Source organism: Trichosurus vulpecula, chromosome 5 (genome assembly GCF_011100635.1).
Source record: "Trichosurus vulpecula isolate mTriVul1 chromosome 5, mTriVul1.pri, whole genome shotgun sequence".
Classification (NCBI taxonomy): domain Eukaryota; kingdom Metazoa; phylum Chordata; class Mammalia; order Diprotodontia; family Phalangeridae; genus Trichosurus; species Trichosurus vulpecula.
In genome coordinates this window covers 47187041-47198982 of record NC_050577.1, presented here as the reverse complement: position 1 = coordinate 47198982, position 11942 = coordinate 47187041, and the positions used below count along the sequence as shown (strand labels likewise).

Genomic DNA, 11942 nt, shown 5'->3' with positions numbered 1-11942 from the left:
TGTATTAGATTACTTTGGCTCTAGTAGGATCCTTTAATTTAGTGGTACCTTGGAGAGGGTGGGGGAAGCAAGAAAGATATATTAGCTGGCAGTTAATCATCCTCTCCTATTGTCAGTTTGTGAGAGAAACATCCTGGGTTTGGAAAGGATTTCCTCATGGCATTCTGCAATCTTTGCTACCTATACCGATTGAGGTTCCCTTGGGGGAATTGAAGTGATCCCCAAAGGCTTTGGAGCAACTCTATTTAGCCCCTATGCCAAAACCTTAAGGATGCTGGGTTATTGTCAGACATTCCATCCCATCCTGTCTTCTCACCTCTCCTCTTCTCCACCAATTCCCCCCTTCAGGATCTGAGTTTTTCCCCTTGGGTTTGGAGGTGACCTTGGGGGCTATGGACCAACTAGGACCCTAGGCTTGTTGAATGATGATTAGAATCCTTGGGAATAGCTAAGAATTGACCTGGCAAGTGTCCGATTGTCATTTGGAGTCTTCTGGGTCAGATCTGGTAAATTGCCATTGGATTTGCGGCATTTGGCTCCCCATCAATCACTAGCTTATAAACAGCCTCTTCTTTCCATTAGAGAGGCAAGGAGGAATAAAGGATGCCCAAGACTCTAAAGTGATGTCAGGGTAGAGAAGTACAGAATATAGAGATGACTTCTAGGGTCCATTTTCCATCTTCTAATGGTTATTTAGAAAGTACTAGATTCCCCCCTGAGTCCCTGCTCATGCATGCTGTATTTTTTTCATCCCAATTTTTCAAGTCTGAGATGGAGCTATCTGTTTAGACCCCATGCTTTTCAATGACCTAATGCTTGATTTTGAACATCTTTACAAAAATCATTGACCACTCCCCATCATTATTAGAAAATGGAGACTTTGTGAAGAAGTTATACCCTGCTTTAGTGTGTCAGATAGTCAAAAATGGTGTCTGGGGAGGGAGTTTATACATACCTCAAAATCCCAAAGAACTGAAAAATCCATAGCTTTCTCTTCCTCAGCTCGGGGTACAGTTTTCCTAGGTATGCTTCCATAGGGCATCCCCATTAAAACCTGGTTGAAAGAACGATCAACATTTTGATTTCACTGACCATGTATTTCTCTGTCTCTTTATCCCTCTCCACATATGCATGGGCCTCTCTCCATAGCTTCTACTGTGTTCAAGCAGGGCACTTGCATTTTCCGCTATTTTCTTGCTTACTGAATTTGCTGATGAGTCTCAGTAAAATCTCTCCAAGTAAACTCAGGTAATTTATTTGTAGAAAGAAGGAGCAGGGAGATACTCAGAATGGTGTCTTCTTCCAACGATACTGGCTTTCATAAAATTATCAGCATCTCTGTAGTAGATTGAGTTCCACTGTTAGTTGAATTTTCAAATACTGTTGTGCAGGAGATTACCACAGCGTGATAGCACTTTTGTATTACAAAATGACAGTGATTTACAGAAAATTACTCTGAGGATCTGAGTGATTTTGGTTTCCAATATATAAGTTTGAGGATTTTTTCCCCTTTGAAGAGAGTCACACATTGGTTTAACCAGGATGAACAATTTACCTATAGCCATATTAATATTGCTATACAAATCCGGGGGAGATGGTGAAGTAGGTTAACTGTGCTTTGGAATCCTTCTACCTGTACAATATCTTTTACTTCTCCTAATACCTGTGTTTCTTTCCAAATCCTTATTCTGGGCAAACTATCCCTGAGCCTTATTTTCTACTTTCTAATCAGCTGAGGTGTTCACTGATAAAGGGTTGTAAGGTGTCACCCCTTCTGGAAATACATGAAGCCCCCAGCTTACAAATAGGATTCAAATTCAGCTTCTGATGCTTATAATCTATGTGACCTTGGGTAAGACATTTGATGTGGCCTTGACCTGTAAAATGAAGCAGGTAGACTAGAGAGACTATAAATGTATGAAATATCACTGTTAGCAGTATATCAGTTATGTTACAGATTAAATAGGCTTTTGTGGGGTGTTCTGGAAACTAACCCCCCTTGTAGAGTATTGCTTCTATTGGAAAATACTTTCAAAGTTCTAACAACTCATTTAAAAATGAAATATTTATACAATGTGTGTGTGTGTGTGTGTATGTGTGGACTGCCCATATTTGCATCATCAGTGCAGATCAAAAAGCTTTGTACATCCTAAAGCATGTGTCTTTAAAAGCAGAATTTCAGGCATCTGGGATGTGGGGGTTAAGGACCCCTGTATGCTATTGGCATGTTGGAAAGATTGTGTCTGGTGAAGTGTATCTCTCTAGGGAGCTCTGAATCTCATTTTGAGAAGGCTCCTATAAGATGGATAGTCTCATGAATAGATCAATTACACCATTATCCTTGGAGGCAATGACTTATACATCCCCCTTTTTCTGAGAAGTCAGCAAGTTCTTAATGTCTTAGCTGTGCTTTTGACCCCTCCATTTGACTTGGGTGACTTCTCTGAGCTCTTCAGCTCCTAATTTCTTTCTGTGCAGGAGAATCCTTTTATATCCCTTTCACTTCTAAGCCCCTCCAAGTCAGGATGTGAATAGAGATTGTGCAGAAAATCTTATATGTCATTAGATTTTAATGAATTCTTGCTTTTCTCCTTGGTGCCTAAATTGTTTCCTATTTTCAAGTAGAATGTAAACTCCTTGAAGGCAGAGACTGTTTCTTCTCTTGATTTGTATCCCCAGGCCTGGATTTGGCCTGTAGCTTGATGAATGCTCATAGGATGGGATTGCAGTGGATTAGTCAATTAAATCCTTTTAGCTACCCGGGGATTTCTTAGTATCCCCTGTGATGTGAAAATACACATGCACTGAATGAGTTTAATCTTTCTTATTCTCTGCTTTGGAGACTTCAAGCTAAGTATTAACATTCATAAATGCAAAATCACAGGTTTTTATTTTTTTTTAATACCGTAAGTCTTTATTTACTTTTAGCCTTCATGGTTCCATTGCATAGAGAACTACATCTACCAAAGGAAACTGACAATTGTTTTGCACATTTGTTGTCAAGTCTTAGAGTGTTGCCTGAAGGCAACGAGGGCTCATGGGACCTCTCCAGGGTCACACAGCCAATATGTGTCAGAGATGGGGCTTGAATCCAAAGCTTCCTGCTTCTGAAGCTAGTTCTCTATTTACTATATCCTTGTTTTAAATCACCCTACCTCTGAGTCAGGAAATGATCTCTTTTAATAAATATATGGAGCATTCAATTGAATTGTTACATTTGATTTTAAGGCTTGCCAAAGAGGAGTCATGCTAAGTTAATAAGGTATTTGTAAGCAGGCTTCATAGCTAATGTATAGTTCAGAATAAAGGATTTATAAATAATGGAGCTTGCATTGTAGTCTGCGGTTATTATAACACACTGGCAGCCACTTCTAACTCATCCATTTTAATTTGCATTGTATTGAGGGTTTTGAATTCCATGATGAATGGCTGAACAGCAAAGTGTCCCAAAGGTGGTGATGAAAAGCAGAATTAGGTCCGATGTGCTCATTGAGCCATTTGTAACGGAATGATTATTGGTCAGCTATTGTAAGGCTGATTGGTAAACCAGGCAGAAAATATTACGTGTAGAAACTGTGTCATCCTGTAGCCCTTTCAAAGAAGGCCTTTGGATGCACTAGGCACTGTTGGAAGCATAAGCAGAGAAAGCTAATTGTAGATGTGTACTGCATTTAATGGACTTGGTTCTCTAGTGGAAAGAGCCCAGGTTCCAGAGACAGGAGGCTAAGGGCAAGTCATTTAATTATTTTTGCCTTGTTTTCTTCACCCATAGATTGAGAACAATATTACTTGCTTCAGGCGCCTCTCAGGTGTGTTGTAAAGGCTGAACTGAACGAGGCAATAGATGTGAACGATAATGACAGCTAACAATTAAATATTGCCTTAAGACTTCCCAAATACTTTCCCCACTTTGTCTCATTTGAACTTCACAGCTACCCTCTGGGGTGAAGAACACAAGTGTCATCCCCATTTAACAGATGAGGAAACAGAGGCTGTCAGAAGTTTTGGCTTGCCTGTGATCACAGTATGATAGCCTGCATATTCTTTTCAATTCAATTAATCAAGTATTTATTAAGCACCTACAGCATGCCATGGACTGAAAACACAAAGACACAACTGTCCCTGCTCTCTAGATTATATTCCTCCATGTATCATAGAAACTCAATAAAGATTTGTTGATAGTTGAGGAATAGTTGAATTTGGAATTAGGAAATCAGGGTTTAAATCCTGTTACCTAATAAACACTTTTTTAAAAGTGCTACATAAACATTATTGTTATTGTTACTACCTTCATCTACATAGCTTTGGACAAATTCCTTAGCTTTCTGGGCCTCAGTTTCCTCATCCATAAAATGGGGTTATGGTATTGGGTTATATGATATTTAAGATTTCTTCTAAGCCTGAATCTTATGGTACTTAAAAAAGTGAAATCTGACCTCAGGAGAACACTTCTTAAGTTGGAAGCACGTGGAGTTTAGTCTTGTCCATTCTATTGACTAACTCAGGGCACAGGGCTATTGTGAGGGTGACATTTTAAATGACTGTAAGTTATCTTACAAATAGAAAGCACTTGGTAAATGCAACATGATGAGAAGAATAATAGATTTCCTAAGGGCTTTCCTTAAAACAATGTTATCTGGTAGTGGCTGCAGATAGTAGGCACTTAAAAGCATATTGGCTATTTGGGGTCCCTATTTTACAGATGACCAAGCTGAGGGTTGGGGAGGTTAAATGATCTGCTTAAGGACATAGGGGTTTAACGTGGCAGAGTGAGCATTCAAACTCATCTATTGTCCTGGAGCACATTGCTCTTTCCCCCCTACAAAAGTTAGGTCACTATTCAGAAGTAAAAAGGATTCTATTCTTACCTCTGGGATTATGACCAGCCCAAAAATCAAACCAAAAAGCACTAGATTCACTCCATACATCCACCGGAGGAAAATGAAATAGGAGGCGACTGAAGAACCAAAGTGACCTGGGATGAGGGAAAAGAAAGGCATCTGAGTCTGAGGGTGAATGGAAATCCCATTGTCTGTGCGGGAAGCAGACCAGAACACCAAACACACCCACCACCCAAACTCTTGCATGGCTGAACATTTGTCAGTCTGAGTAAAACAGCCCAAGGAATACTTGCTTTCAATCTCTTTGATCTTCATTTCCCATGGAATACACTGAGTCTTGAAATTGTCAAAATCCCGCTTAAATTTGATCCATTTCTGAAAGAAAACAGTTGAATTGTAGCATCCTTGTTAAAGCAGCAGGGGGAAGAAGGCTGACTGAGAAGGTGAGGAATGGCCATTTGGGGGCATTGGCCAGTTGGTGTCATCTTGGTCCAGCACTTTGCAACTGTGGCAGGACCATCCGTAGAGGGAGGAATAGTGCTTAGGTTGGTGACAAGCAAAACCTTGTCCCCACCCCATTCACTTGTAAAACAATTGAGAAGCAAGGGCAAAAATAATGAAAAGTGTGATAGTAGCAACATATCCACTTGCCAAATCTACTGAGTGCTTTGTTAGTTGTCAAGTCAATAAGCATTTATTAAGCACCTACTGTGTACCAAGCATTGTCCTAGGAGAACACAATCCTATCTTAGAAAATAGTAGATGTGGACAGTACAAATACAGCTTTAGAGAACTTATTGTAACGTAATTGAAATCTTATAATTCTGGGACCTCAAACCGAGTGGAAAAAAACAGGGATCAAAAAGGCAGGATGGTGCAATGAAAAGAGTGCCTGACTTACAGTTGGAAGAGACTCAGGTTCAAATCTGCCTGTGACACTTACTAATTGTGTAATAGTTGCTAGTTGTAGCTGATCCTCAACTTTCTCATCTGTAAAATGGTGATCATGGTACCTGAGTGCCTTACTTCGGGAATATTGTGGGAGAAGTAATTTGTAAACCTTAGGGTGATATAGAAATGTGAATTAAGTGAGGGAGGTCCCTGGTGAATTGGGCGGATCCCCTTCAGTGAACTTATGGGAAGCCATGGACAGGAGAATGGGAAGGCATGGATGGGCTGCAATCTGTACCACTGGAGAGAGCATTCACATCAATAAAATCTGTTTGAGTTTTGTTATCAGACAAAGATGCTGATGGGCTGAGAGAATAAACCTGTGGCTAAATAAGGCTCCTCTAGCACTGCAGATGGCAGTGTTTCCCCCTCTGAGTTATTCTAACCTTTTATCTTTATTATCTTCCTTATTTGTCAAGACTCAAGGCCAACTTCCTAGATTATATGATCCATAAAAGCAGAGAATATATTCTTTTTTATTTTTTGGTGCACTTAGTGCCGAGTATATCGCCTCACACATGCTAAGAGTCTAGTTAATGTGCGTTGAATTTATTTTTTTTAATCCAATTAAAAAGGACATAAAATGTTTTTATGTCTAAGGCACTAGAGGTGTTAAATTATTTTCAATAAACGAGCAATTCCTGCTTTAAAAATGTAGATGATTTATTATACAAAGTTGACATTGATTATCAATAAAACTAATTAAATTTGCCTAGTACATTTATGGTCATAATGCATAAAATATACTAAGAACTTTTCAGTCTCTCCCTCTAAGTCTCCACCAGGATGCTTTGTCCATTTCTTATAATTTACATTTATTTTAGGTGGTGGTAGTTTTGTGAACTTTGTACTTCTGATTCTGCTATTTTCGCTTTGGATAATTTCTTTTAAAAATAAATTTTATTGATAACTTTTGTTTTAACATTAATTACATTTCCCAGCATACCCTTCCCTACTCTTTCTTCCACAGAGGAATTTCTTATTAAAAATATAGAAAAAAGAAGAAAAAGTTCTGCAAAACTAACCAGCATAATTTTTAAAAAAAGATTTCTGTATATTCTTTTACTTGTTGGTCCTAATTACATTTTATAGCATTGCATTATATTAATGTACCACTACAGCTAGGTGGCGCAGTGGGGGAATATGCTGAACCTGAAGTCAGGAAGAGCTGAGTTCAAATTCAATCTCAGAGCTTTACTGGCTGTGTGACCCTGGGCAGGTCACTTGACCCTGTCTGCCTCAGTTTCCTCATCTGTAAGGTGAGGATAACAAAAGTGCCTTCCTTCCAGAGTTGTTGTGAGGATAAACTGAGATAATAGTTGTAAAGAGCTCTAAGGCACTAGATAGTTATTCATTATTATTGTTAGTTGTTGTTGTCATCACCAGCACAATTTACTTAATTATTTCTCTATTGTTGGACGCAAAGTTGACTCCAGGATTTTGGCAGTTGCAATAATGCTGCTATGCTTTTCCATAATGGAAGTGTTAGGTCAGAGCAAATGATTAGTTCTGTAGCTTTTTCCCGTGTGCTGCCAGATTATTCTCCCCAAAGGTTTTACATGTTAACAATTCTACCAGTGATATTTCTCCACATCTCTGGCTTTGACTTTCTTGATTTCATTGCTTTTAATTTGTCCAACTTGCTGGTTAGGAGGTAGTACTTTAAAGTTGTTTTAATTCATATCTTTTTGATCGTTAATGAGGATGAATGCTTTTTCAAGTGATTATTAGCAGTTTATATTTATTCTTTTTGAAATTATCATTGCATATTCTTTGGCCGCTTATTCGCTGCGGCCTGGAAGTGTGTTGAATTCTTGACCCAAATTACATTCTCCTTAAAGATCATTTGCAGACATTTGCATTGATATTGGATGATTATTCCTGATCATTTACTATTACTGTGTCTTGTATTTGGTAAAAAGTGGCAGTAATTTTTTTATAGTGGCATCTCCATTTCTGGCTCACTTACTGACTGAATTCAATACTATTAGAAAAGATTAGAGCACAAATTTAAGTCCATATCCCAAAGCCAAACATTACCCCGACTATTAACATAGGTTTCAAGAATATGCTTAATTCAACACAGCAGACCATAAATCCAAAAGACTTTGAGCATGTTCCTTGTTCTTTTCCCTTGATCTTTTTGTGTCTTAAAGATCTCACCATGAAAACAGAAGTAACAAATCCAGGTACAGTATGTATATGAGTGGGAATTGTTATGGTTATTCTTTGGTTTGACCCTTGGTTTAATTGGTGTAGGGATCCTTTTAGTGAGGCAACTATTTCAATCAATGCAGATCTGCAATTGGTAGTACCTCTTATAGCCTTAGAGAATTTCCTGGGGAAACTGAGATATATGTCCCAGATGGGGCTTGAACCAAGGTTTTCTGGACTCAGAGGATGCCTTTCTGTTTACTGCAGCTCAGCTACCTACAGGAATAGCATAAGGAAACAAGTTCCATGCAAAAAATTATTTCTTGTTTGGTCATTTCAGTTGTTTCTACTCTTTTGTACCCCATTCGGGGTTTTCTCAGCAGAGATATTAGAGTTCTTTGCCACTTCCTTCTCCAGCTCATTTCCTTTCTTTTCTTTTTTTTAGAGATGAGGAAACTGAGGCAAATAGGGTTAAATGACTTGACCAGGGTCACAGAGTATCTAAGGTCAAATTTGAACTCAGGTCTTCCTGACTCTAGGACAAGGACTATATCCACTCTGCCACCTAGCTGCCCAAAATAATTATAGTAGGCCTTATCAAATTCACTGTTAATTCTACACAGCTAGGTATGAGATAGGACAAGGGACACAGTCAAGTCAGGAGGCCCAAGTGAGACTTTGAAACATCAGCATAAAGAAATGATTAGGAATCCCTTGCCTATAGGATTTAATTCCCTTCCTCTCCCCAGATCATAGCTGGAGTGGAAGAACTCTTCATTTCTTCAAGTAACATCATTTTCCAGCAATGAGTCAGAGAAAAAATAAGTTCTATATAGGATCACCTTAACAGGACTGGCCTGGGCAGAATAGGGGAAAGAAATTGACAGAGCATGGAAGCAGGACGAGGGAGCCTGGATCTATTTCCCACCTCTGTCATCAACTCATTGTGTGATTCTGAGCTCAGGCATTATCACTCTGTGTCAGCACATGGCATCAGCATGCTGCAGATCACTGTCATTACCAGCTGAGAAAGCGTTTATATGGATTTGAGATTTTGTATTGATAATGGGCTTCCCTAATACCTTTGAACATAAGCTCTTCACAATGGAGTCGTCATTATGATTGAAAAAAGACAAGACCGACCCAGAACCCAAACTACCCCCTTCCCCTTGATCTCTCATTGGTGTAGCACATACCTTATTCATCATCATTTTATAGGCGTAGAATTTCTTGCCTTTTCCCTTTCCTAATGCTCCTTCAAACTTCTCTACAAAAGCTTGGGCTTCCCTAGTCAAAAAATAGGGCAGGTGCTTAATTAAAAACCACACGTAAAAGAAACAGGCTTATGAAGGTATGCAGGTGGCTTCATAATAACAACATGGCTTCAATATCTGTGCATGTGTTAAGTGAAAAAGATAGGAACCAGCCCATCTATTAAATATTCTCCAATAGGGCATTTGAGGGTATGCACATACATCCATGAAGGTCAAGCTGGAAAATATTGCAAATTTAGGCCACACACACCCACACCCACACACACACACAGACACACACACACACACACACACATGCACGCACACACCCCTTTAGACAGCAAAGGTGATATGGAAACCAAGGTCTTTTTAACATAGGGGTGAATATTTCTCTTTTTGTGCCTTCATTTGTGGCACAAAGGTGGCATTTTGTGCCACTTCAAATGAGCCAAAGGTAAAGGCCTTGATAGGCTGAAATGAGATCATACTTTGCAAACTTTAAAGTGCCAAGTTAATGCCTTTTATAATAATAATATTTTTGTTTAGTTGTTTCAGTCATGTCTAACTGTTCATAACCCCATTAGGGGTTTTCTTGGCAGAGATACTGGAGTGGGTTGCTATTTTCTTCTCCATCTCCTTTTACAGATAATGAAACTGAGGCAAGCAAGGTGAAGTGACTTGTCCAGGGTCACATAGCTAGTAAGTGTCTGAGGTCACATTTGAACTCAAGTCTTCCTGACTTCAGTCTCACACTCTGTCCACTGTGCCACCTAGCCTCCACCACCACCACTACCACCATCACCACCACCACCACCATCATTATCACCATCATCATTATCATCATCAGCCTTCAGTCACAAGACCTCTACTCTTAGTGATGACTTGAGTCCTTGACCCTTTTACTACACACATGAGCTCAAGCAGTATTTATATAGCAGTACAGGGGTAGGCGTTTAACAACTGGACTGTGGAGGAGGGCAAAGTATGTATACACTTTTAACGTTGATCTGCATGAACACTTTCTTAAGTCTAGACAATCAACACAATAATAAATCAAGCCCTGATTTGTAGGGATTACAGATTTACCCCCCAAATTTAACCATCAGCTCTCCAGCACACCTTTGCATATGTTATCTCATTGAATCTCCACAACAACCCTGTGAGGTGGGAGCTATTATTATCACCTGCATTTTATAGATGAGGAAACTAAGTATCAGAGGTTAAATGACTTGCCCAGAGCCACACAGCTGATAAGCATTTGAGGCAGATTTGAACTCTAGGTCTTCCTGGGCAGCTTCAGAGGCGCCTTTGGGCTGGAGCATAAAGAACAAGGAGCTAGTGTCTCCCTCCCAGAGGAGGGCTTGGGCTCATCCCCAGGATGGCTCAAGAGCCTTGGGATTCCTCTCAGAACCCTCACGCACAGCCAGCTTCAGAGCCATTTAATTCCTTCTGACTTTGGTGGCTCCTGGCAGGGAGTTGGTGGGAGAGGGGAGAAGGGGCCCAAGCAGAAAGAGGATTGACCCTGCGTTACCTGAGCACTTCTAATTTTTTCACCATCGGCCAAGGCTTATTCCGGATGGTGGCTATGACCTTCTTTTTCTCTTCCACCTGTTCCATGATGCGGGCCATTTCTTCCTCTGCAATGGACTCTTCATCTGAGGAGTTGGAAACTGATGGAGAAGAGCTAGGGGAGGAGTTCCAGATAGAGAGGAGAATTAAAAAAAAACCTCCAACCGTGGGCCTTTTGTTTTATGGTGTTGTTCAGACTCTGAGGAACCTGAAGTGCTTAAGAAATAAAAGAGCTAACCATAATAATCACATCAGGCTTAGATTCAGTAGGACTTCAATGTTTACAAACAGCCCCCCTGTGAAGAAGGGGTGCAAGTTTCACTGTCCTCATTTTGCAGATGAAGAAACTGAGGCAGTGAGAGTTAAACTGAAGCAGACTGAGATTCTGTGGGACTTGCCCAAATCGTACAGTTAAGAAGTGAGATCTGAATCCATGTCTCCTGACTCCAAGGTCAGTGTTCTACCCACTGTGTCATGTTCTCCAGATCATCTGTACTCCCTGTGCCCCATCGCTGCTGCCTAGCAATGCTAGATTGGGAAGGAAGGGCAGGATTCCCTCCAGATCCCATAACAACCCATTGCCCTGTATTACTTAGGATCTATTTGGGTTCTTTGGCATCGGGTTTGGCAGGGCGATTGAGCCCAGAGTCGCAGCATCTTAGAGTTGGAAAGAATCTCAGAAGCCATTAAGTCCAACTGATCCCTGAGAAAAGATCATCCAGACAGTCCTGCTGCTAAGTGACCATCCAGCGTCTGCTTTCAGCTTCCAAGCAGAGTGAATCTGCTACCCACAAATTGCTGGACAAGGTTTTTAGGTGACATCTATGTGCCAGGTAGTCTGCTAGCTAATGGGGACACGTAGACAAAAATGGAACTGTCCCTGTTCTTGACAGCATGCATTTTATCGGGGACAACGTGCACACATTATAGGGACAGGCACTGGATCTGTGACTTTATTGATATTGGCAAAGCCTGGATGATGAAACTCTCTCCACCAATGCAGGTGTGCACTACCTAAGCAATTCATACTTTAGGAGACTTTTCCAAAGCACTGAGAGGGTAGGTGACCTTTTTAGGGTCACACAGCTAATGTAATGATAGCTAACACTGATATAGCATTTACTACGTGCCAGGCACTGTGCTAATCACTTTACAATTAGTATCTTATTTGATC

The 11942-nt window shown here is 40.2% G+C and overlaps 1 protein-coding gene across 1 annotated transcript in view; it reads right to left on the bottom strand.

The window, feature by feature from the left end:
* The window catches only part of TMC2 (transmembrane channel like 2), a 78465-nt gene that overhangs the window by 49845 nt on the left and 16678 nt on the right, over nt 1-11942 (bottom strand). Inside the window, exons 4-8 of the mRNA XM_036760508.1 lie at nt 10731-10883; nt 9143-9233; nt 5135-5216; nt 4869-4975; nt 956-1054 (exon numbers count right to left, since the gene is read on the bottom strand). Of these exons, the coding sequence (XP_036616403.1) occupies nt 956-1054; nt 4869-4975; nt 5135-5216; nt 9143-9233; nt 10731-10883 (532 nt within the window). The remainder of the gene's footprint in view (nt 1-955; nt 1055-4868; nt 4976-5134; nt 5217-9142; nt 9234-10730; nt 10884-11942) is intronic.